This window comes from Rhineura floridana, chromosome 3, assembly GCF_030035675.1.
Source record: "Rhineura floridana isolate rRhiFlo1 chromosome 3, rRhiFlo1.hap2, whole genome shotgun sequence".
NCBI classification, from domain to species: domain Eukaryota; kingdom Metazoa; phylum Chordata; class Lepidosauria; order Squamata; family Rhineuridae; genus Rhineura; species Rhineura floridana.
Genome location: NC_084482.1, coordinates 141,187,846 through 141,214,831, shown reverse-complemented (window position 1 = coordinate 141,214,831; position 26,986 = coordinate 141,187,846). Strand labels below are relative to the sequence as shown.

At 40.8% G+C, this 26,986-nt stretch overlaps 1 protein-coding gene across 2 annotated transcripts in view; it reads left to right on the top strand.

Moving 5' to 3' along the window:
- The window catches only part of NUP210 (nucleoporin 210), a 158,452-nt gene that overhangs the window by 20,602 nt on the left and 110,864 nt on the right, over positions 1–26,986 (top strand). For both annotated transcript variants that reach the window (XM_061618161.1, XM_061618162.1), the window contains exons 3-7: positions 3,474–3,605; positions 6,322–6,418; positions 15,082–15,232; positions 23,511–23,643; positions 25,582–25,740. In XM_061618161.1, coding sequence (XP_061474145.1) covers positions 3,474–3,605; positions 6,322–6,418; positions 15,082–15,232; positions 23,511–23,643; positions 25,582–25,740 — 672 coding nt within the window. The remainder of the gene's footprint in view (positions 1–3,473; positions 3,606–6,321; positions 6,419–15,081; positions 15,233–23,510; positions 23,644–25,581; positions 25,741–26,986) is intronic.

The following is a 26,986-nucleotide window of genomic DNA, read 5'->3' as shown; positions in this document are numbered from 1 at the left end:
TTTCCCTCCAGGAAAGAAACAACTTTAGCCTGGGAAACTCTAGAACAATATATAGTGGACCTTGAATCCCTTTACCCCAGAGCCTTCCCTATAATAATGGGGGATTTTAACGCAAGGATAGGCCCCAATAACACCTCACTTTTTTCATCTGGTCTCTGGGGGGCTGCAGACACTGAAAATTTCATCTTTAAAAATGACTGGTCTTCTAAAGACCTTAAGGTGAACTATGGGGGAATTTGCCTAACTCACCTGGTTGGCTGCTTTAATCTAGTAATTCTGAATGGTCTCACACAGGTTGATAACAGTGTGGAATTCACCTTCGTCTCGGGCCACAGTAGTAGTGTAGTCAATTATGTCCTGATTCCCCTTCCTTTGATAAACCTGATCTCCAATTTCGCTGTGGGAAACAGAAAAGATAGCGACCACCTTCCCTTAAATTTCTCTTTCCTGCTCCCTGAGAAAGACCTCTTGATAGCTAAATGCGACCCTGAGGACAAAATACCATCCCATAAACATTGGAGAACTAAATGGTCAACAGGAATGTTACACAAGACCACCTTATATCTTGACTCCCCCCAGGGGTTGAGTCTTAAACATTGTATAACAGATGCTCTTGACCCTTGCTCTGCTCTAACTGCCTACTCTTTACTGACCTCTGCTTTGAGCACAATTCTAAAATCTAAACCCTTGGTCTCCAAGCCACAATCTGCACTAGGCCCCAGGTGGTTTGACTAAGCCTGCCTTGATGCCAAGCTAAACCTCAGAAAGATATATCTTCAGTATAGGAGGGAAAATTTAAACTTGCTCCCTCCAGAATATTATACCATCAAAAAACAATATGAACACCTGATATCTATTAAAAAGAGACAGGCAACTCTCGATGGATGGAAAGCCTTGATAAACGCCTCCCAAATTAAAAACTCCAAAACCTTCTGGTCCCTTGTTACCGATGCCCTAACTTCTCTCAGTCCTACTCCCTGCAACATCCCTGCTAGTATTAGGGAACAGCACTTTGCTGGCCTGTTTGTGGCCCAAAATAATCAGTCTTTAACTTATCTACCCTCTGTGGACTGTGCCGCTTTACCTCCCTGGTCACCTGTTGCACAGAGTGAGATTAAGGCTCTGATCAGTGCTCTGAAACCCAGCAAAGCTCCCGGCCTAGACGCCATTCCTCCAGAACTACGGAAGTCCCACCAAGCCTGGTGGGCCCCCCTTCTGGCCAGTCTTTACTCTGATCAACAACTCTGGCCGCTTTCCAGAGGCCTGGCTTGAGGCCATTGTCATCCCTATTTTAAAGAAAGGAACCAGAGATGAGCCATCGAATTACAGGCCCATCAGCCTTCTTTCAGTCGTTGGCAAGCTTTACGCCAGCTATCTAAATTTAAAGCTGTCCTGCTGGCTTGAGGAGGAGAATGTTATAGGCCGGGAACAGGCAGGCTTTAGGAAAGGGAGCTCTACCCTCAATCACTGCATCCTGTTAAACCATATGGCAGAAAAATACATGGGCCCTCTGGGTAACAGCCTGTTGGTTGCCTTTGTTGATCTTAAATCTGCTTTCGATGCCATCCCAAGAGATAAACTTTGGGCCAAACTTTATCGATCTAACATCGACAGGAGACTCCTTTATCTTATCTATTGTCTCCACCAAACTACAACTACTCCCAAGTTTTTAAGTCTAAAAATTTCCCTCAACTTTTGTATGGTGTCCCCCTCTGGGTGCTGAGTTTTAACCCTAAAATTGAATCAATTTTATCAACCTTTTTAAGATTAATTTTCGGAGTTCCCCGATGTGTCCCGGCTGCTGGCCTCAGGCTAGAGGCTGGTCTGCCCTCACTTGAATCCTACGCTTGGGCTCTAACTTTCAGATATTGGGTTAAACTATCTTACACAAACCCTCTTTCTGTATATTTACACTTCCTCTGGCTTGATGCCTTTTCCAGCTCATAGTCCAAAGCTCTCCTCGCTAAACTTGCCACCCTGGGCTTCTCAGTAGACTACCTATCTTCACTGGATCCCAAGACAGCCAGATGGACCATCGAGACTCGGATTAAGGACATCTACCACCAAAGTTCGATGACCAATGCCGCCAAAACTTGCTCCCCTATTTACTCTGGCTTAAATTTTACCTTTCCCAACCCTGGCCCTTAATCTGGAATACTTGATCACACCCAAACTTTGCCATGCTTTCTCTAGAGCCGGATTTAACTGTATTTCTTCCTCACTCTTAGTAGGCTGCTACCAGGGCACACCCCTAGAACTCCGTTTATGCCCCTGCAAGAATGCAGACGTCGAGTCTTTGTCCCATGTCTTCTTTGTCTGCTCCTATTATTGCGCTGAATGCTTCAGATATTTAAACCCTATTTTAAAAAACCTTCCTGGCAGGCCCAAAACCATATTACTGCAACACCTTTTGACCGGCCTAGATAAACCAACAACTCTATGTGTTGCCAAGTTCATCTCTCCTGCCCAACTGATTCGTATGATCCCCTCCTCTTAGCTAATCAATCTTTTGTTTAACACCTATGAGCTCCGTTTGATATATATATATATTTTATAACTATGGTTTTTATTATCTGTAAAATCAATTGTATATTGGGTCTATGACCGCATAATAAAATTTGATTTGATTTGATTGAAGTTAGCTGTAGTGGTTTTTATTTTTTTAAAAAAATATGTCTGGCATTGGCTTTCACTGTTGGAGCTTAACTCTGGAAAGCATGAAATAGGAATGAATGAAAATACATCTGATTAATTCAGAATGAATTTTCCTCGCTGTTGATTAAGTGAAGAGAATTCCCATACATCGGGGTAAATGCATTGTTGCAAGACAGACTTCAGTCCTGCCCTCTCTTTTTTTCTAGAACTTAAAACATGATAAAGTGTCTTGGAGCCAGAGAGGTACTGACAGAAAGTGTCTTTTCTACCTTTCCTCCTGACAGCAGCCTCATGCAAAGCCTGTCCTGAGAGTCAGTGGGGCCCTCTTGAATGGGATGGACTGTGGCACTGAGAGAGAAGGGGGCTTGCCAAAAGTGGACAGAAGCACATTCTGTGAACAGGGCACCCCCTTCCCTGAAATTCCTACACCACAGCCCACCCCATTCAGGAGGGCCCCCTAATCTTCACAATATACACCTTGGGGTGAGGAGGGGGCAGGAAAATCATGCTGACACTTCTCTGGATCCATGCCTGTAAGTAAAACAAGACCATAGTCATGGGAGATAGCCCCCATGTTTTAGCTCTAAGTAGACTGTGCTATCTTTGGATACATGGTGGAAAGCTATACCACCTGAAAGCTACTATTATCATATCATGTTGCATATGTTTTGTTGCTAACAAAACCATTCATTCCTATTGTTTGAGAGATAATGGCTTGTTATCTCAAAACATTTAAATCAAGTATTAAACTGTAAGATAATAGTGTTTATTGAGGTTGAGCCATCTAGTAACTAGATGTTTTCTTGTATCTGATCAAGTAAGTGGCCAAGTTCTTCGCTGCGATGCTATAGTTGACATTATTCATGATGTTCACATTGTGTCCACCACAAAAGAATTGTATCTAGAAGATTCACCCCTGCAACTGAAAATTCAAGCTTTGGATTCTGAAGGTAAGACTGTATCTGATTTAACATAAAGCTTTCATACAGACAATGAGCTCTTCCTGTTGTCATGCAGACCATACATTTTTCTTTCCAAACATGTGGCTGCACATCAGTAGGCTAAGCTTCTCTGAATACAGGGGCTTCTATATTTACATTTTAACCATACTGATTTTTCTTTTTAAATTCAAAATTATGAATAAGAGTACAAATGTAATTTAAATCCTCCATGAGTAGAAAAATTTACTGTATCAATCTGGGTTTGGGGTCAAATGTTTCCCAAGAAAGTCATGCAGGCATACCCCTCTTTAACGTATGCAATTGGACCGGAGAGTATACTTTAAGTGAAAATAAACTTTAAGTGAAGCAATTGTCTTCACTTGTACTGCACACAATCTCCACTAGATGGCAGCGGTGTCATGCCAATAAAGTATACGTTATTGCGAAGTGTGCGAACGTTAAGCAGGGTATGGGGACGAATGGAGCATGTACATTATAGCGAGGCAACGTTAAGCGGGGCAACGTTAAGCGGGGTATGCCTGTATAGAAAAAAAGAACACCTAATGGAAGGTGTTAATGATGGCATCATTTGCAAATGAAAAATAAGCAAATCATGTCTTCATTGAGATCTTTCCTTTTCCAATAAAACATTATACTTGCAAAGAAGTCATCAAGGTCAACAATACCTCACAATGTAAAGTATATAATGCTGCAACAATGTGTGGGGTCTAAGCATAAAACAAAATATTCTGCCATTAACAAACATACAGTGGAAGCTTGTTATAACAGGGATGGAGGACAAAGGATGAACCCACTTTAAAGGGGTTCCACATTATGACGAAAGCTGCAGTACTGTATACAATATTGTACTCGGGGACATTGTCATATGTGTAGTATATCCAAATCCGTGGTACAGCAAACCACATTATAATGAGCTTCCACTGTATAACATAATTATATGCTGCAATGGTCATGACTTGTGAATTACTTATAACACCAAATCTCACAGATCTTGCAACCATAGTTGACACTACTCGAGCAGCCTATGCACAACTAGACCTACAGCTGACATAACAAGAGAAACCTGGTAGAAGGCACTCCTTTCTGTATTCAGAAGCTCTACCTTAAAAATGGGAGTAAAAAAGAAGTGAAGCAGCAGTATTTCCACAGTTGTTCAGTAATATCAATATTTGCCTACACTGGATAGAAGAGATTCCTTTTCATGGATTGGACTAATGAGCATATGCTGGTATCAATTTAAGTAAACTTTGATTTTGAGAGGAGTTGAGCTATCTCCTGGGCATATTGTTCTTCTAATATATGTACTGTAGGGGTGCTGTGGCCAGTATCACAGCAGGCATTTTGCTTCTCTGAATGTCTGCTGCAGACTTGCAATTTCAGCACTGTTCCAATTCATTCTGCTAAAAAAAATCTATTTGAATTATTTTTGCTTTACATTTCAGCAACACTGAGGGGAGATTTATCCTAGGTTTGCAATGTGTTATGAAAACAACCAATTTCTATTGTACATCTTGTATAAAATACCTTTGGGCACTTGGAATTCACTTTCCTTTGTGGTAGATTGCATTTTTAAGTATGAGTTTTAGGATGGAGTTACAGCGTATAGCACTGTATATTATGTTTTAGGCACCTAAGACTAAAAGATGGATTCAGTCTATCCTTGAAAAATGATTTTAAATTCCATTGCCTCAAACTCATGAAGATTGATGTAATAGCTTTTAATGAATGTATATGCAACAGCAGCACGAGATTTCGGACACCAAAAATTGGGCAGTGAGTCTTGTGAGCTGAGCTGGTTCAGATGTTTTAAACACTTGTTTGTTTGCACACATAACTGTTTGTGCAACTGATCTTTTTCAATGAGCAATGTTAAATTGGACAAGCATATTTTTATCTTGAAGGATCTGATTTGTTTTTCAAATAACAGTTTTAAATAACAAGGAAAATGGGGGCATGTTGAAGCATTTACTTTCTTACTATCTACTTACTTACACATACTAGGAATAGTATAGGATTTTGAAATACCAGATATATGGTGCAGACTGCATTGCACATTAAACGTCCATGAGTTGTGGAATGTTTTGCAGTCAGATTGTGTCAGATTGTAGATCAGTTCAAGCAGTGTTGAATCAAAAGAAGCTATTCTTGTGAAAGAGTAATAGTGCCATCATGTGCATGTCTACTCAGAAGTTAAGACCCATTAAATCCAATGGAACATACTCCCAGGTAAGTGAGTATGGGATTGCAGCCTAGCTAATTTCACATCCTATACAGCATACATCAGTTATGCCCGGATGGTATTAATGAAGACAACCTTAATTCAGGTTGTTTCCAAATTGCACAGCTGCTGTTTGTTTCAAACTTGCATCCAGTATGTATAGAATCTCATTCACTGATTGTGCATCATAGACTCTTTTATACAAGTGAATGCTGCTGTGACTCAACTCTTTCCCCAGTCCTTTTAACTCAACAATAAGAATAAAATTGTAAGCTACTTCTGTCATGAGCCTAATTCATTCCATCTTGTTTTGTATGTGAGTGATTCTAGTTCTTTCTGGTTCCTTTTCATTTACTGTATTTTTTCAATGCTTCTTGTAAACTTGTGATGTATTTGTGATGTAGTTGCATGGATAATTTCTAAAATGTAGGAAGAATACATTGATATTCTGACACTTGATACTTAATTTCTTGAAACTGTTTAAAGGAAACACTTTTAGCACTTTGGCTGGACTTGCTTTTGAGTGGACAATCATGAAAGGCCCAGAAACTAATGGATTCTCGGATTCCCACAATGCACTGCGGTAAGCATAATTTATTACTTAATGCGTAAAGGACAATAGTTAAATGGAGAGTTAAACAGCAAGCACCAGCTTTGCTCTCCTGTAAGCATTGCCTTCATCTTTCTATCCCTTGCTTTTGCAAGTCTTGAGTCTTTCTTTTATTAAGAAGATTTATATCCCATCTTCCTGTTTTAAAAAAATCAGCAGTCAAGGTGGCTCATGATATAAAATCTAAAACAATCAGCCAATAAAAATCATACTAAAAATGCAACATTTCTAAACTAGATAGGGACAACCAATAAAATTTCAGGGGAAAAAACATCATTGCCAGGTCAGTGGGCAGCAAAAGACCACCCAGGAGAAGGCAAGGTGGGCTTCCCTAGACAGCAAGGTCCACGACCAAGGCTTGGCCACATAGAAAGCACACTCTTGCATCCAAGAACTGTACTTCTGATGTGGAGGAATAGCTGCAGCACTGGGGGCCCAGAGAAGACCTACCCTGAGAGTGAGTATGTGAGCATCAGGGTGCTTCCTTGCTGTCCTGCGTTGCTGTCTCTTGATACAGCTGAGGTCCCTGGTGAGTGCATGCAGCTTCTTGCATCAGCTCCTGGTTGGATCAGGGGACATAAAAGCCTAACAGCCCTTGGGTGGTGGGTTTACCACCAGCAGGGTTGACACTGAAATGGCAGTACCAAAGGGGAGTCCTGAGAGTCAGAGCCTCCCCTTTTCTATTTTTTCCCCAATCTAGAGGAGGTTGGGTGGTGGGGAGGGTGTAAGGAATGTGTGTGGTTACTGCACAGGGTGAGAGCCTGTGCAGGGAACTGTATGATAGGAGAAAGTCACCAGATGCCTTCAGAGTGAGAATCTGTAACTGGCAGAAAGCTTGGCCGTTCATGGATGTGAAACGGGGGGTGTAGAGGTGCCCAGTGTGAAAGGTATTGGGTGGTTCTGGTGTAGTTTTACCTAATACTGTTTCCAATTATCTCAGAAGCCTATTGGGATAACTGGTTCTGGGTAGGTTTGTTGGTGGGCTGTTGTTTATAGCAATGTGTTCAGGAGGTGTCTTGGGAAGGAAGGACATGGGTGATGCCACCACTATTTCAGTGATCATAGGCAAAGGGAGGTATATCCATGGCAAGGTGATATGCCACCATGGAAGACAAGGGCAAGTCTCTCTGTGCCTTGTTCCTCACTCCCACTCCTCCCATGGATGGGTTCCTGGTTGCTCATCTGCTGTGCCCACTGGCCTGTATGTGTTCTTTAACACCAGATCAGCACACATTAAGACCATATTCATCCATGATTTGATCATGGATGAGGGTGTGAATCTGGTGTGTATTAATGAGAGCTGGATAGGTGAGCTGGGAGGGGTTGGTTTGACTCAGCTTTGCTGATCTGAATACTGTGCAATAACACAGGCTGCAGGGACAGGTGGGGGGAATTGCTGTGGTCTTGGAACTGGCTGTTAGGGCCTGTACCTGGTGTCAGGCCAAGGTGACAGCAAACTAGGGTTGCTGCTGGTGTGCCGTAGCAGCTTCTCTAATCAAGCTGCTGGAGGCCATCTTGGCTGTGGTATTGGAGGAGCCCAGAACAATAGTCCTGAGTGATTACAATATCCATGCTGAGACTGCCTCTAGTGTTCTGGCTTGGGACTTCATGGGCTCCATGACAACCATGGGGCTATCTCAAGTTCACTGGTCTGAAACATAGGGCAGGACATACCCTCAATTTGCTTTTTGTTCCACATGGAGGAAGGGATGGTCTAGAGATAGGGGGTGTATTTCACCCCATTGCCTGGCAAAATGTAGGGTGTTAATCTGCAGGTGGACAGATTAAGATGGTCTGCCACCAGGGACAATTGGAATTCACTGGATTCCTGGGGGAGGGGTTCTGATAGATAGAGCAGGTGACTCTGTTGAAGCGCTTATCATGCTGTGGAACAATGAGACGTGTTGCACTCTTGTCATGGTTGCCCCTGAGCACCCTCTAAAGCATTGTGCAACCCATTTTGCACCTAGGTACACCAGTGAACTAACGGCAATGAAACATGCTGGACAACAGCTAGAGCGCAAGAGTTGAAAGACGTGCTGTGAGGCTGACTGGGCATGAATTAAACAACATAACTGTGCTTATTGTGTGGTGGTGAGGGCAGCAAAGAAAGCCACTCCTCTGCATCCATTGCATCCTCAAGTAGCTGTCTGGTGGGGCTTTTTCATATTGTCCAGGATCTCTCAATATCTGTTCCAGAAAATGGAGTTTTAGACCCTTCAGAGGCCCACTGTGAATTATTTGCAAAGCACTTTGAGGGTAAAGTTGCTCACCTCTGTAGCAGTCTTGATGCCCCATCCACATCTACTGTAGTCCCCAATGAGGTGTCCAGTGCAACGTCTGCTGCAAATCGTTGGAATCAGTTGCAATTGATGCGAACTGATGACGTGGGCAAGATGCTTGTGATGATGCAGCCAGCAGCATGTCTTCTTGACCCTTGTCCTTCTTGGCTTGCTGAGGGGGTATGACTGAGTGGATCCAGGGTGTGGTCAGCACATCTTTGTGAGGAGTGGGCCCTGCCACCCTGAAATAGCGTTTTGTGTTTCAAACTGGAGGTTATATTCTGTTTCTTCTTTTGGGTGCGTTCACGGTTGAATCTGAAACTGTAGTTTGATGTAAAATCAGACAGATTACAGTATGGTGCTACTTAAGCAATGAATCTAGCTGTTGGAAAAAACAAATTTGGCCTGCCCAAGATGCATGTTTTCAGCCTGCTGTGCTTAAATCACTTCACTGAAGGAAAGGTGGGCATGGTCAAATCCAAGGAGTTTTTCCAGGGATTGATGTTAAGCTGACTGGTCTGTAGTTCCCCAGTTCCTCTTTTTTGCCCTTTTGAAGATAGGGACAACATTAGCTCTCCTCCAGTCATCTGGCGCTTCACCAGTCCTCCACAATTTCACAAAGATAATAGACAGCGGTTTTGAGAGTTCTTCAGCCAGCTTCTTCAATACTCTAGGATGCAGTTTATCGTTCAAGGTGATTAGGTATTCCTTGACCATTTGTCTATCAATCTCAAGCTCCAATCCTGACCCTTCTACTTCATGTTTCCCGGGAGGGTCACAGATCCTTTTTTGGGAGAAGAGTGAGCCAAAGTAGGAATTGAGCATTTCTGGCTTTTCTTTGTCATTTGTTGTCATGTTGCCATCCTCACTGAGTAACTGTGCCACCATTTCTTTTCTGTCTTTTACTATGGATGTACCTGAAGAAAGCTTTTTTGTTGCTTTTAGCATCTCTCGCTAACCTCAGCTCATTCTCAGCTTTAGCCTTCCTGACGCCATCCCTACAATTCTGTGATACCTGCCTGTACTCTTCCTTTGTGGCCTGGCCTTCTTTCCACTTCCTGTATGTGTCCTCTCTTGTTTTCAGTCATCTTTTTGTGAAGCCACATTGGCTTCTTCTGCTGTTTTCCCTCTTTTTTCCTTGTTGGAATTGCTTGCCATTGCGCTTTTAGAATTTCCTTTTTTAGAAACTCCCACTCATCTTGGACTCCTTTTCTCATTAGGGTCGCTTGCCATGGAACCTTACTGAGTTAAAATCAGCTTTCCTGAAGTCCAGGGTGCACGTATGGCTACTCTCAGCTTTTGCTTCTGTTACAGTCAAGAATTTAAGTATGATGTGGTCACTTTCTCCCAGAGTTCCCTTAACTGCCACTTCATCAACCAAATCATCTCTGTTGGTCAGAATCAAGTCCAGGATAGCTGATCCTCTGGTTGCTTCCTCCACTTTCTGTAGGAGAAAGTTATCTCCAACACAAGTCAGAAATTTCTTGGAGGGGCCGTGTTTGTCTCCCAACAGATATAGGGATAATTGAAGTCCCCCATTACAACTACATCATGCCTCTTCGAAACATTTGCAATTTGCTTTTCAAAAGTTATATTCTCGTCTTCTCCTTGATTGGGTGGTCGGTAGTAGACTCCAAGCACCACATTCCTTTTATTACTTGCCCCATTAATTTTAATCCAGATACTCTCAGTGGAGCTACCAAGCTCATATTCCTGTATTTCTGTGAATCAAAGAGCCTTCTGTCACTGGAGGAGACAGAGTTGGGTACAACCCTATACATTCTGCATATTGTTGACTAACTCAGATAATTCAACAAAAAAATAGGGGTTCTGGAAAGTGAATAGACCCTGGCTTGTGGTAGGCAAATGAAAACTGCAGTCCAGTAGCTGTTTCTGAAGGCTTTTAAATAAGTAGTGCTCTTCTTTCAGATGACGATATTAGCATTTTATTTCCTTGTAAAGATACCATAACTGAGAATTTAAAATGTATTTTAGTAGTCTGTACATTTACAGATGAATTCCTATAATCCTTTAAAATGAATGAAACAAAATAAGTGTATTAATTTTATAAGACATTTACCTTATCAGTTCAACTTTTTCTTTTGTTCAAAGAGTAATAAAGAATATAATTATCTGTGAGGAAAAAAATGTTGCTAGCATTCCCCAACCCCCTGTTCTTGAGAGAATACATGTCAAAAATGTTGTTTCCTAATAAAATACTTTTTATCACTCTGCTTCCCCAAAAGTTTTCCTTCTTCCTTCTCTCTAATCTAGGCTTAAGATTTAAGGTGTGTTACTTCTAAATAGTTTGTTTGTAGTTGTTATGTGCTGTCAAGTCGATTATGACTTATGGCGACCCTATGAATCAGTGACCTCCAAGATCATCTGTCACGAACCACCCTGTTCAGATCTTGTAAGTTTTTAAATAGTAACAGAATGAAAAAAAGAACAGAGTTTTTAAAATGCTCAGATTCTTTCTTGGGCAAATCTCCAGGGAGAAAAGACTGAGGAACAGCCGTTAAGAATGCCTACCTTTTTGAACTTGTCAAACAGATGATATAAAAGCAAAAGGGCATTCTTGAACAATATAGTATCACAATGAAATATAGGGGAAGCAGAAATCTCTAAGACATCTAGGGACCGATTTATATTATTTTTGCATGCATAGCTTATCTAGTTCCTTGCCTCTCCAATGATGGTTTACAAAATACTTTATTTTTCCAGGAGTTCATGCTTACAAAATTGTTTTAATGTTTTCCAGTTAGAGATACTGGTGGTGAAGTCCAAAGTAGGATAGATGGAGAATCTTCCAGATTATTTTAATTGCTTTGGAGGAAGATGTGATGCTCTATAAAATCCTATTAGTGGATAATCTTATAAAACCTTTTCCAGAGGGGTAACTGTGTTATAAGATTTGTTAGCAAAATTTATAAACCCCACCTGACCTCTTCAGCTTCTGGATCTCACTGTGGGTGAGCTCCATGCTTATCAGCCTTGCATAAAACTGTGGAAAGCAGAAGCACAAATACCTTGAATTTTTGCTTTCCCTACTTCAGTGTCTGCATGTCGGAAGGCAGAGCTGGGGTCCCAATCCCGGGGAGCTGGATCCCGGAAAGTTGGGAGAAGAGTATTCGGATGGATGGCAGAGGGAAGGGGGAGGAACTTCCCCCCTTTGGAGCGAAGACGAAACAGAGGAACTGCCAGTGATAAGGTCGCTTAGCAACGGGGAGCCTGAGCCCTCCCTGGACATTCTCACGCCTCCCCCTCTTTCAGGCTCAGAGCAAGAGGGGGAAGAGGGAGGGCTGCTCACAGCCGAAAAGCGGGGAGGCAGTTTACCATCAGCTCCTCCCCTATCCCCCATCCTGGAATCGGAAACTTCAGAAGAGGAGGGGGTGATGCTTCCCCCCTCACCGCGCACACGCAGACAGCTGAAAAGACAGGAGAGAAGGGGGGGAAGGCGGGCAGTACCTGAGGGGCAGTTAAGGAGGAGCGAAAGATTGCGCGCCCGTTTGGCCCCTTCTTAAAGAACAGGCGGGAAGAAGTCCCTTGCTCTGTCAACTTTCTCCCAATGCCGCAGGACCTGTATCCCTGTATTGCTTCATGAGAAAACGCAGTCTTTGTTTGGACATTACCCTAATAAAACACGAATTAACTACAATGGTTGGTCTGGTTCCTGAGTCACATCCTGGGCCTGACACTGCACCACATCTAAAAGAAGCCACACTTCATTGCTTTCAGACAGAGTTCGTGTGTTTTCATTTCCAGTTTGGTTAAAATTTATCAGTTTTAAATCCTATCCAGCACCACTGTCTGTTTGGATATTTTTCATTTCAGTCTTGTAGCTCTGCTATTGATACTGACTCTTTCAAAATAGATCTTCAATGAAGCTGAATCACTTTGTATATCCCAATTTGGTTACTATCCATCATAATAAATGAAGCAGGCATGCCATTGGTTTAATTTTCTTGGAGACTCCTAAGTATGTTTCTGTTATTTTGGAGTTTCTGACCATATTCAAGAAGTACACAGAACACTAAATGAAAATTTCCTTATATAAACCATTTTTAATGGATTAGAGCCAAGCAGAACGTTAAATTGTTAATCAGCAGCAAAGGATCTGTAAATTTAAACTGCAACGTCTTAATTTTATTTTAAAGATGAGTAAGACACAGCCAAAATTAAGCACTAAGAGCATAATCCAACTTGTATTTATGCTGGGCTGCGGGGAGTTGGATGTGACAGATTTCCAGATGAGCCAGCTGGATCCCAGCTCAGCCGAGCTGTGCCAGTGTAAGTCTCTCAGCTGGCTCAGCCGTGACCCAGCCAGCTCAGCCGAGACCGGCACAAGTGGAGCCAGCGTAAGCCAATGGAAGGCCCCAAAAAGGGGCATGACGAGGGCATGGGTGAGAGGACTTAGGCCACATCTTGGTCATGTTCAGAGCACTCCTGCAGGTCCCAATCCAGGCAAACATTACACAAGAGAAAAGGTCAGTCTAAGAAAATAATTGCAATAGAAGTCAATGGAGAGGGCTACTGTCTGGTAGGGGCATTTGGGAGAGCAGGCTTTTACTTTCTGGTCCCTGTGCATAGCTCCTAGCTGAGCCGGCGTTCAGCCAACCCAGAGGATCCTGAATGGCAATTGGATGCAGCAGAACTTTATGCTGGCTTGCTTGCTTCAGCACACACTGGCTTCCCTTGAGTTGGATTGCTCTGTAAATCTCATTGATTTCAGTAGGAAGGTTGAGCACATGCTGAACTCTCTTGGACTGAAATTGCAAAAACTTGGATGCATGGACTGAAATCGTGAAAACTCAGATGTGTTTCAGTCTAGCCAAGTGGGTTTTGTTTGTTCGATAATTTATATCTCGCATTTCTACCAAAGTTCAGTCTTTAGGGTGGTTCACTCACAAGTATTTAAAACAATAAAATTATATATAATAGTTAATCACTGAAATAAAAACACAAATTAAAACAGCATTGTATATCTCAGTTTGGTTACTATCCATCAGAATAAATGAAACAATAACAATTCAGTAAAAAGTTAGGAAAAAACAAATGCAAAGCTGTTTGCATTATATGTTGTCAAAGCCTCTGGAGCATAAATATGTTAGTGGCTGTTGACTAAAGAACAGTAAAGAAGGCACCTGGAAAGTATACAGGGCAAGGGTTATTATATCGGGTTTTCATCAAAGAAAAGGTTGCAGTGGCTGCCCATCTGTAGGTTTCCTCATTTTATAATGAGTTATTGGGCCATTTGAAGACAAGATTAAGACAGCATTATTCAAATGTATTGTCATAACAGCTTTATTGGAGCAAGTTACAAGTCATTATTACCAGCAAGTATTGAGATGTAATGCAGGAATTTGGGGGGGAATAACAACAAATGCAAGGATTCCTTGGGCTAGCATGTACTTTTAAAGGAGGGAAGGAAGGAAAGCTAACAGTAATTTTTTCATTATGAAATAAACTAGAATAGGCTAAGTACAGCCTTATGGTTGCCTATTGCCCAACAGGATAATTGTTGGCAACTAGTCAACCGGCATGCAAAGCCATAAAACATAAGGGAGAGTTAACTTTGTTTCTGTTAATCCAAATGTTTTTACAGAAATTCTCCTTTTTACAGAAAACCTTAATGCTTTATGCCACCTTTTGCAATCAAATGTTACATTCAGTGTGGTGGTTACCATTTGTTAACTTGGCCACCATGTTTTGAAAGAGTTGGAAGCATAGACAGCTCCATAAATAATGTGTTGCAATAGTTTAACCTGGACATTATCAAGGTATAGACAGTTGGCACACCAGCCAGAGTGGGGAAGATATTCTGAACCACAAATGTCACCTGGGCATATGTAGGCAAGAGTAGATCTGTGGATTTGATCGTTAAGGAACTGCAACCCTGTCTAGAACATGCCTAACACATTGCGCCTCCTTTGCAATATTTTAGATATTATCCCCATTCTCCATGCAAAATTCAAGTATTGTTGTTGTTATGTGCCTTCAAGTCGATTACGACTTATGGCAACCCTATGAATCAGTGACCTCCAAGAGCATCTGTCGTGAACCACCCTGTTCAGATCTTGTAAGTTCAGGTCTGTGGCTTCCTTTATGGAATCAATCCATCTCTTGTTTGGCCTTCCTCTTTTTCTACTCCCTTCTGTTTTTCCAAGCATTATTGTATTTTCTAGTGAATCAGGTCTTCTCATGATGTGTCCAAAGTATGACAATCTCAGTTTCATCATTTTAGCTTCTAGTGACAGTTCTGGTTTAATTTGTCCTAACACCCAATTATTTGTCTTTTTCGCAGTCCATGGTATATCAATATCAATCAGGTATATCAATGTCTTATTTTTACAGTATCCTGAAGTTCTCAGAATCGACATATACACCACCTTCCTATATATTAGAGATGGAAAAAGTCGCCAAACAAGGAGACATTGTTCTAGTATCTGGCATGAAAACAGGGAGTTCAAAATTAAAAGCAAGAATACAAGAAACAGTTTATAAGGTAAGGTCCTTTCACGTGGCGCATTTTTCACAGCAGTCTTCCAACAGGGTACTTTTTCTTCCCTTATAACTGTTGCTCAATAATGGAAACAAAATGATATTGATAAGGAAAACATACATACTGCATACAAAAGCACAATTCAGAAAGAATTCTATAGCACCTTAAAGACTAACAAATGCACTGTGGCATGAGCTTTTATAGGCAAGATGCATGAAGCAGATTGAAGATATACAGATGCATGTATACTGTGAAAGAAGGAATCCTTTACTGTTTTGTAAAGTGAGATTGCAAGATGATATACCAATGATTGTTGACAGTCATCTAAATGTGTTTCTCCCTTCATGTCACTTCACATGACCCATGTTTTCAGGAACAAAATTCATCTGGGATTTTTGTCACCATACCCATATGAATATGAATATTCACCAAATAATAGCCATTGATTATAACGGACACCTCATTATTCCTCAATCCCTTTCCCCCTTTTATTGTCCTCTTTTCATGTGCTTGTGAGTAGGCCTCTTGTCTTTTCTTTACTTCAGACATGTCTGTAAAAAAACATTTAGAAAATTCCTTAATGGTAAGAGCAGTTTAATAATGTAGCCAATTTCCTTGTGAGGGATTATCCATCCATTGGAGATATTCTATTTCTGAAATTACTGTATCAAGCAGAAACAATGCTAGATATTTTATAAGGTCCGCTCTACTCTATTCCCCACTTATGATTGCTAGAAGTTGAGGGAACTCCAGAAGTGGGAGATAGCACACACTTGCCAAGACTGCTGAACCTATTTTTCTGTAGTATTTCTTGAGGCTATTGTCACTGTTCCTTTATTGGTTTTGCTCAGTAAATGATGTTGTAAGTACAGTAGAACATTGAAGAAGCAGGTAATGGGACTCCTAGGTTTCTATTTTTTTTCCAGGGATTAAAAAATGCAAAACGATGCGTTGTTTTCTGCATATTACAATTCCTCAGGGTATTCAGATGCTTGACAGATAAAAATATGTATCCATTACAAGTATGGATTTTGCAGCGCCAACACCACTGTGGCAAAGTCAGCAGGATTCTATTGTGGGTGAACGTTATCAGCAGAAATGTATGTGTTTAGGGTATTGGTAGTTTTAAAAATAAAGAAAATTAACCAGGATTAGTGAAAAATATGAAACACTTGGGTATTCATATCCCAATTTGAAAGGACTTTTATTCTTTTCTTTTATAAGAAATCTGCTAACCCTTTCTGGAAATTGAGTAAAAGGAAATAAGCATAGACCCTCAAGCTTCACCTCCTTTGGTCCCTCACTGTGCTAGCTAGATGTATCCAGTCCTGCAGGTTTTTTTGCATAATCAGCTACTTGATATTTCAAAAGTTACAGTCTAAACCAAAGCCCATAATGTATCACTGAATAATGTCCCATATGTGGTTTTTTGCCTCCACAACCTTACCTCTCATGAAGAAGCTAAAAGTGTTTGTGTATCTCTTTCAAGCTGCCTACCCCTTTTGTAACCTTAAAAAACTTTTCAAAAGGTTCATTTATTGGGAGTTTATGTGTATGTGTACAGTTGTACAAAGTCTTCATATAGGGTTGAAAACAGCTAATGATGAATGTGTGTGTACCAAAAACACATGACAAATGAGATAACATATAATGGCAGTGTGGCCTATGTTCCTCATTGAAGAGCTTAGAAAGCTGTAGCCTAGACTTTGGCTTTCAGTGGATCTAAAAGGCCTGTATTTGCCTAGGCTCAAAGTCTTGCTCCACAGTGAAGCCTGTGTGTAAGATAAATAATGAAAGCAGCTCTAGTAATACCAATTTGTGCTGCTCAGTGTTATAAGCATCCATGCCTTTATTAGGGCCCCTTATCCCATTTTGTTTGTAGTATGGGACGAAGTACCTTTTGCAACTTGAGGGCCGCATTCCCACATAGAGCAGTGGGTGGGGCCAAGCGCCAAAATGGGCAAAGCCAGAACCACTTCCACATGTACTCTCTCGCACACCATCCCTCAGTTCTTCCCTGTATCTCTCCCCTCACTTCAATCTTTGTCTCCCCTTCCATTTCTAGATGTCCCTTTCTTCAGCCCTGCTCTCCCCCCGTGCAGCACATAAGGAAGTGAGTTCTAACTCTTTCTTCACCAGCTGTGCCCCCCCAAAAAAAAATAATCTTTCCAACATGACAATTAGGCTTTAAAAATGTATATCCTAAATGTTATGGGGGGCATTAGGTGTGTGTGTTGCAATCTGTATGGAGGGATGTTAACTCTTCTTTCACCAGATTGCCATCACCCAGCAGTAAATGGTTCCATTGCACCAATGGAGGCTTTTAAAAAGCTTAATTGCTGTGCAGAGGTTACAGCATATGGGATGAGGAAGGTTAACACAATCACCCTTCCAAATAGCATGAGTGGAAGCTTTCACAAGCATTATTACTGAACTGTCAGGGATAAGGGCTGAGGGGGAAGGTTCCATGGGCCACATCTGGCCCACATGCTTGAGGTCCCCAGTCCAGTGCTATAGTGTGACTTCTTCCCATACTGCAAAGTTGAAATTAGAAACAGCCTGCATTGCAGCTACTGCCTACAGCAATATGATTCTCCTGGAAAATGGGGCAATGCTAGTGAGTGGAAGACCCATAATATGAACTGCACCGACATGGCCCAGGGGATCTCCAGTTACCTCAGTGGTGGGAAGTTGCATTTCAGTGGCCTATGAACCACAAACATAAGGGCCTTATGTGTGACCCATAGCTGGAAGAAACCCATTTAGATATTTCTAGGCTTTCAGTTATTATTACAGTGGGTGGCACATAGAGATCTAGATTATTCTTTTTCATTGTCATTGGTCTGCCAAACTTCAGTCTGGGGCCAGAGGCAGGATTTTGGTCTGAAAATTATTCAGCTCCATTGGATCATTTTATGGACATAAGCCAATGGATTTTTAAAATTTCATATGAAAACTAATATATTCACATATGTTCATGTGTTACTGCCCCTAGAATCCACATTTAATGCCGCCCTGGGCTCCTACTGGGAAGAAGGGCAGGATATAAATCAAATAATGAATAAATAAATAATAAAATAATGTGTGTATTTTGTTTCAGTTGCATTGTAAAGCAGTTTTGGAGTTGTTTTGTAACTTGTAGTTTAAAGAGGAACTGGGTATGACCCGTTATCAGACATTAAAGTGCCAAGTCTTCAACCACAGGGTGCAAAAACTGGTTTGAGATCTGTATGTAAGATGATTGGGAGGGGGGATTGACAGAGCAGGAAATCTTAGAAAATTATTTTAGTTTAGGGCCTTCAGAGACAAGGTAGTGTCCAAGTCATGGAACAAAAGCCACTTTCTACTCACATTTTCCCAGTTCACCTGATGGCCCATTTTAGCTGGGTTTTTCCCTCAGGAGTGCCTGGTTCAATGGGGCAGTGCCTTAGAACTGCCCTCCTAACACAGATGTTTCCTGCTGCCTACTTGGACAGTGTGGGGGTGGGATAGGGTAGAGGGGAGGTTGGAGCTGTGCAGGCACATCAGTGTTAGTGCCAGACTGACCGCATTAGTGTGTCCATGAAGCCTCAACCTCATTCCTGCTCTGCCCCAAACCGTTCAGGCAAGCATGCTAAGCATCTCAACATTCTGCATACGTTAGCACAGAGAAGGTGTTTCTTGCATATTGTTCCTATTTTCCATTCATCCAGAGTAGGACTTCAGAAGATCACAACACAGGCACATGTGTGTGGGAGTAGTACCCTGAAGTGCACCTTAATGGCTACCCCTGCAGTAGTCTAATTTTTACATTGCCAAAGCAAGAATAAATATGGTAGGATCAGGTTTTCTTTTACATGGGACATCAGCCAAAAACAGAGGCTTTTTCTCTGGTCTCCCAAGAGAAGAGCTGAAAACACACGTGCATGCATCTAAGAATTTGCATTGAATGAACTGACATATGCATGAGTAGGTTCATTCAGGTACCTATCTGACATTTTTGTTCCCTCAAATGCTCACTCCCTTCATCATATTCTGCAGCAGCCTTTTATATCCATAAAGATGATTGCCAATATCTGCTAGGTATTTTCCCAAGGTAGCTGCCCTCACTTCATGAAGCTCAATTGCTAAATTTACTAGCACATCAGTAATTACCAGAGGAAGGAATCAGGTGATATTTTGCTGCTGAAACTTCTATCCCTTGCTAGTGTTTGCAAAATGTAGACCCCCTCCCAGTGTCATTTATGTTGAAGCTTCATCTTCAGTATTGGACAAATGGCTAATTTTAAAGTTAGCATGCATGTGGGCAACCTGAAGACAGCCCTTAGAGGCCTTCAGTATTGAGCCACCCCATCTGGGGAATCTCCTCCCTGCTGAATTTTGCTGCCTTCCTTAAGGCTGCACACCCATGTTAATTGTGTAAATTAACTAACTTTTTTAAAAAAAATTGACAAACATTTGAAATGAAATAAAGTGAAATTCAGCATTTTTGCAAATTTAGTTCTTCATTACCATTTAAAATTGGTGTCTCGTTTCTTTTTCTTTCTGATTTTTAATTAATTCTCCAGTGCTTTTCTTTACATTTCTTCCTCTGCTTTTCTGAGTGAATTGTCTGGACTAGTTGAAGATTTTCTTTGGAAATCTTAAGGAATTCCTTTTCACTGTTCTTTTTAACCTCAGCAAGCTTAAGAGAAAATGTAAAATTATATTTCATTCACCCACATGTCCTACAGAATGCCCACATTGCAATACAAAATACTATTGCCTAAGTTAACTCGCTGCATTCGGTTCTCTTTGACAAGCCAACATCAATTTCTTTCCCCCAAAGTGCCAAAACTCCTGCTTTCTAGAAAATGTAATTATAACCAGAGAACTGAATAATGTATATCTTCTCTAAAAGCCAAAAACTAGACTTGGTGCAGGGAACTTTTTCACCTTGATAGCATATATATTTAACTCTATTTTTTTTAAACAACCTACTGTACTGGGGAAAATATTATATTCTCCTCCATTCCTCAAGCAGTGTGAAGTTCCTGGGGTAGTGCTTACCTGGGTTTGGTTTTCTAGGGAGGAAAGATCAATAGAGACTTAAGAGTTTGTTTGCAAACATTGAGCATAGGTGGAGACAGACAGGAATGCACTTGTCCAAAGCAGCAAATCCCCCAGAGAGGCAGCCCCAAAAGGTGCTTTCCAGAGCTCAAAACTGCATATTCTTCTTTTTCAGTAGATTACATTATTCTTGGTGGGATGTGTATGTGTGAAGGAGTTGCCTAACTCTGTCCAAACCCTCAAGGAAATGAAAGCATCCACCAGCCATTCAGGCCCATTAGCTAAGCTATTTATATGACTAAGGTTGCAGCTGTCACACATGGCCTCATTTCTGAAGATTTTAAGCAGTCCTGGCCCCATTAACCTTCTCCTGTCCAAACCCCCAAACTTAACAAGATGTACAAATTGATAAATACCAAATTATTACAGGCTTTAAAAACCAAAATAACTTAAGTAGGCCCCACTATAATTGTATACATTTGCCTATCTATAGAGCAGTAATGACAACATTTTGTGCTTATGTGAACCAACATTGTTAAGCTTAAAAAAAGTTTTGGGATATATTATTCTTATGAGCAGATTGCTGTTTGTATTTTATACAATAGTGTACTATCTTCTCAATTGTTACCAAGATCCTCAGTTCAGTTGAAACTTTGTAGTTGCCCCAAGATGTGGGGGCGGGGGGGAAGAGAGATTTAACCTCTCTGAGCACCAAGAACAGTGATGGTACCCATGTAGACTAGGAGCAAGCTAGGTGTCATTTTATTTGGGAATTCGCAGAAGTTCTTGCCAAGGATCTTCCCAAGAGTGGCTGCTGTAAAGGGGAATTTCCCTGCAGTGACCAAGATTATGATTGCATTTGCTTAATGTAACCCTCAGATCCAAGTAATGCCTTTAATTCAGCTATTATCCCTTATGAGCAATGGACCCATCCAAAAAACACACCTTGCCTCAATTAAGAAGATGGTTCTCATTTGTATTTTCTGACAGATTCACGCCTGTCTCATTCAGTAAGCACATAGTCACTTTTTTAACATTACCTGATTGGCCAAGACATCTGTGTCACTTTGCTGCAAGTTTTATTATTTATTTATTATTTGATTTATATCCCGCCCTTCTTCCCAGCAGGAGCCCAAGGCGGCAAACAGAAACACTAAAAACACTTTAAAACATCATAAAAAGACCTTAAAATACAAAACAATGTTAAAAACATTTTTAAAAAAAGCTTTAAAAAGGGGGTTAAAAACATATTTGTTAAAAACAAGATTGTGGTAGGAAATGTATTTCCATTTCATCCCACTACCTATATCTTTTATTATTAAATGTAACCTATGTCCATCCCTAGACACCAGTGAAAGCCCCTTTATAAATTAAGGTTACTGCCTACTGATAAGCCATTTCTCTACATGTCCCTTAAATGCCCCCAAATTTTCAGCATTTGATATACATCCAACATCGAAGGCCCTCCTTCGAGTTCTGACTCATAGAGAGGCTTGGAGGATGGTTACAAGAACCAGGGCCTTCTCAGTGGTGGCCCCCGAATTGTGGAATAGTCTTCCCGTTGAGGTGCGCTTGGCGCCGACATTGCTATCTTTTCGGCACCAAGTTAAAACCTTTCTCTTTGCTCAGGCATTTTAGTTTAATATGTTCAATTGGTTTTAGATTTGTGGATTTTCATATATATGTTTTTGTACCGGTTTATGTGATTTTATTTTATATACTTTCTGTTGTACACTGCCCAGAGAGCTATGCTAGTGGGGCGGTATAAAAATTTAACAAATAAATAAATAAATAAATAATAAGGGTGCTCCATGCTCCTCTTTTTCAACCCTGACCCTACAGCTCCTTGTCTCTTGCCCCCAGCCCCTTGCCTCTAAATTATTATTTTTATATTCAGGACTAGTCAGGGCACTTTTGTAGAAGGTCTTCTATTTTAAACCAAAAGGGAAAATAGAAAAGGTTTGTGTCTGTGATCACTTTGCACCTCTCCCTACAACCACTATGGGCTCCTGGGAGGAAGGGTAGCATATAAATTTAATCAATCAATCAATCAATAATAGAAGGAAACAGCCAGCTGCTGTTGAAGCCTGGCTGTGGTGGTGTACCAGCATGTTATGGTGAAACTCTGCCTTTTTGCATCTAGGTGCTTGTCCCAGATCAGGGAAGGTTAGTGTGTCACTCCTCTCTATTTGTTTTCGTTTTCATATTTCATGAGTCTCCTTATTTTTGTAAAACCCAAACCCATATGAACTTTGTATGTGAACTTTCCCATTCCTGGTTTATTTACTGCCCCTTTAAGCACTTGCTCCAGAAACCCTATTCGGCATATATACGCCCATATTTATGGATGATACCCAACTAAGTCATAACTCAGAGTAGAATAACCGAAATCAGTGGACTTAAGTCTATTGGGTTTGCTCAGAGTATGAATAACATTAGATATCTTCTAAAACCTCTAATGGGGACTCTTCAACATATGGCCTAGGCAAAGTGGGTGGCTCAATTGTGCATTGATCACCATTGTACTCCTTTATATTTTGGTATTAGTGCTTCAAGCCACAAAGCCATCTTATTATTTGTTAGCATTTTTTGTGTAAATAAATATTATAACTATAATTAATTGAGTGGCTATTGCTAATTCCCCTAAGCATATAATATTGGTAGTAAAAGAACATAGAAGAGCCTTGGTGGATCAGGTCAAAAGTTCATTAGTTCAGCATCTTGTTCTCACAGTGGCCAACCATATACAGATGGGAAGCACATAAGCAGGACCTGAGTGCAACAACTTGCGATTCCCAGAAACTGGTATTCATAGGCGTACTGCCTGCAACAATGGTCGTAGAAGAGATTGGTTTTTGCTTAATTCCCCCAAAAACAAATACTGACAATTTCCCAAGGTAACTGGACTCAGTGCAGTAAAGTTTGTAGCGCTCAATATTCTCCTGTGTAAAGATGCCCAAATCAGTAGCTCCACGAACATGTGTGTAAGATAAGGCTTCATGCACATGTATAGACACATTAGTGGAACTGATAACATATTTTAATTCACTCATGTCCTTTTCTAAAAGGGTAATGGGACCAGTTGTTATTCTAAAACAAAATATTGTTAAAAGTAGTGGTTTTATGCTTTACTTTCTCAAATATTATTTTTTGATCAATGAAAACAAGCATTTATCATTAGCCTAATGGTTTCTTTAGAAAGAAATTTGTGTTTGAGTTTATTTACATTACCTAATTTTTTTTTAACCAACAGAATGTGCCTCCTGCTGAAGTCAGATTGTTTATTTTGGAAAACATCATTCTAAATCCGGCTTATGATATCTACCTTCTAGTAGGAATGTCAGTGCAGTATAAAGTTCAGAAAATAAGACAAGGGAAGATTACAGGTTTGTCTTTTCCCCACAAATGTTGATAGTTTGTACTCAGTAAATTGTGTTCAGTCTTTCTCTATGAGAGATTGAAATACAGTTCTGCCTGAGGGAAAATAGTTACCACTTATTATTAGTATTCGTAGACCTGTACACTGATATAGCCCCATTTACATCAGTAAGACTGAAACAGAGACTGCAAGTTGCTCACTGAGGGCACAGTCCAGCTCAAGGGAAGCTGGCATAAGTTGTGCTGGAGCAAGAGAAGCTGGCATAAGGTTCCACCGCATTTGATTGCCATTCAGGAGCCTCTGGGTTGGCTGAACACTAGTTCAGCTGGAAGCTGTGCACAGGGACCAGAAAGTAAAAGCCTGCTCTCTCAAATACCCCTACCAGGGAGTAAGCCCTTTCATTGACTACTATTGCAATTATTTTCTTAGACTGACCTTTTTCCCGGTGTAACTTTTCCCTGGATTGGGACCTGCTGGAGCACTCCAAAAACAATTTGCCTGTGGTCTCAGTCCCCTCACCTTTGCCCCTCCCCTGACATGCCCCCTACATGCCCCTTTTTCAGGCCTTATGCCGTCTTACACCGGCTCCACTTATGCTGGTCTTGGCTGAGCTGGTTGGGTCCTGGCTGAGCCCCAGCTGAGCCAGGCTGAGGGACTTATGCCAGCGTAGCCCAGCTGAGCCAGGACCCACCACATCCAACTCCCATCAGCCCAGAGTAAATGCAAGTTGGATTGCACCCTGAATCATTTGTTTAGTATTCAAACTGGCAGACATTTCCTGAAAACTCTTGTGACTTGAAGGTTTCAATTAGATTGTATCATATCACCCTGAGTGTGTTCCTGCTAATACCATCCTGTGTGTGTCTCTACACACACACAAAATCTCAGTATAAGGAATTGTATTTTATCTGTTACTGTGTAAGCCACCTTTAGCAAGTTTTACTCATAATGGCAGCATAGAAATATTTTAATAAATAAATATTTGATCTGTGATTTACCTTCAGTTTCAAAAGCAGTTTGCCATGCAACCTCAGGGGCATGGGGAGTGCTGTTGTTTTGGCAAGCCAGAGCTTTGTTGTCTGCATGACTCCATTGTGTTGGAAACATATTTGAATTTCTCACAATTATTTCGCACAAAAAACCAGCTTTCCTAAACGTATAAGATATTTCATTCTCTTCACTTGAGTTATTGTTTGGACTCAGTTTTCTTCCTTAGCGTGAACACTGTTCGTAAGGAATGGGATATTTTATTTTATCGTTTATTTATTTTCTTACATTTATACCTTCTTTCTTTTGTCATGGAACCCAAGATGGCACACATGTGGTTCTCATGCAATCACCTATCATGGCACTTACCAGGCTTACAGCTGCTTAGGTTCAGGAATGTGATGGGTCAGGTGTCTTCAGATCATACTCGGGGGCCTGTATTTACTAGATAGAAATGGACAAGATTGTTTTCCTGAATGGAAAACTTATGGTGGGAATTGTGGTTATAAGTCTGGAAAAAAGCTGGACAATTAACTGCAAACTAATTTTAGAGTTTATAAGATGTTTTGTATACCAAATTTTAAAATGGAGGAGATATCGGTTCTAATGAAAGTTTTAAAGAAACTTAATATGAATTCATTTATTTATGTCTTATCAAAACTACTGATCACATTTGTGAAAACATTTTCTCTACCACAATTCAGAACTGGTTCTGCTATTATAAACACTGTTGGAATTATGCTTTGGTACTTAATCTTAAGAAATAGGCTAAGCAAGGTAACCTTTGATATAGCTTGATAGAAAAAAATGTGTGTTTTGGAAAATCATTAAATAGCCGTTAACTAAATATGTTGTAAGCACAAATTTATTGTTGACTTGATATTTTATATTGCCAGGATCCACAAAGTGACACCTCTTTGCTCATATTACTTCTTGTATCTTCTTCCTTTATGTACAGAATTAATGATGCCTTCTGATCAGTATGAACTGCAGCTTCAGAACAACACACTCAGCCCTGGGGGAGATCCAGCCTGGGCTGTTGCCAAATTTGATCAGGCAACATCCACAGTTACTGCATTGCAGCGGGGACAGACTAACATTGTGCTTTGCCACAAAAATAACCTTTCTGCATAGTGTTATACAAATCAACAGATTTTATACTGTTCGCCCTGAAACTTGAGGAAATTGTAATTTGGCTCATATAACAGCTGGTTTGCATGTCATGCTAAGCCAAACCTTGAATTAGTATGAATGCATTAACATACAGGCTCCCGGATAGGGGCTTGTAGCTGCACTATGCTGAACAAATCCAAGGCTTGGCTTAGCATGTGATCTGAACCTGTGCTTGTGGTTAAGTTCTGTCCAGACTATCCACAAGCTGTAACCAGGATTTGTTTTTCATTACAGTTCATGCTTAGTCTGTAGAGAGCTTAACCATGATTCCAGGTTCAGACAACATGCTAAGACAAACCTTAGCTTAGCTCAGCACTTAAAATGGCATTGGGAATGTCTCCACGGTTATAACAACTGCTGATATGATTGCATAGAGCCCTTTAAAAACATGGTAGCTGAAAAAAAGATGATGTAATCCAAACGGTCATTTTAGCAGTGGCCCATATATATGTGTCCAGTATTTGTTGTTGCAAGCCTAGTATCACAATTCCCTGTTTGTTTGGTGTTTGTCTACTTTAATTTAATTTCATCATACTATGAAATGTGGTCTACCTCTAGGGGATATAGTTCAGTTTGTGCCAAAACGTAAATATAACCATAAAAGGCATAAGCTTGATTCAGATTTAATGAGAACCCATGATTGCTCACTACATGAAGAAGCCATGTCAAACCTGAGGCTTGAGCACTCACCTCTCCCCACTTTTACAGCTGTAAGTGATTAGAAGCATCCACTTTTGAGCAAACTACAGTGGCCTATTGCATGCAAACTCCAGGAAATGTGGTTTGTTAAAATTCTTCTTAGGAAGGTGAAGCCAGTATCAAGCCATTGGCTGCATTTATGTGGGTTAGTACTACATGCAAGAGCTACAGTGAGCCCAAGCAAAGCATTGAGCTCATGCATTCCCCTATCTTTCTCTCTTTCCTGTGCAGCCAGTAGGATTTCATTGCAGATTATTTTTACTTTCTATGAATGTCAGCATATCATGTCATATGAACTAGGATATTCTGGGAAGTTTTAGAAGAAGCTGACTTCAAACTATTGGTTATGAAGCTGGCTTGTTTATCTAACAGTTTGCTGTAAGCCTGGATTCCTTGGTCAGTGCAACAAGCCAATGTTCTTTGTAAGTGAAACTAAAATCCAACTAAGTCTTCCTCCTTAGATGAGGAGAAACGAGAGGAGATGCATGAGC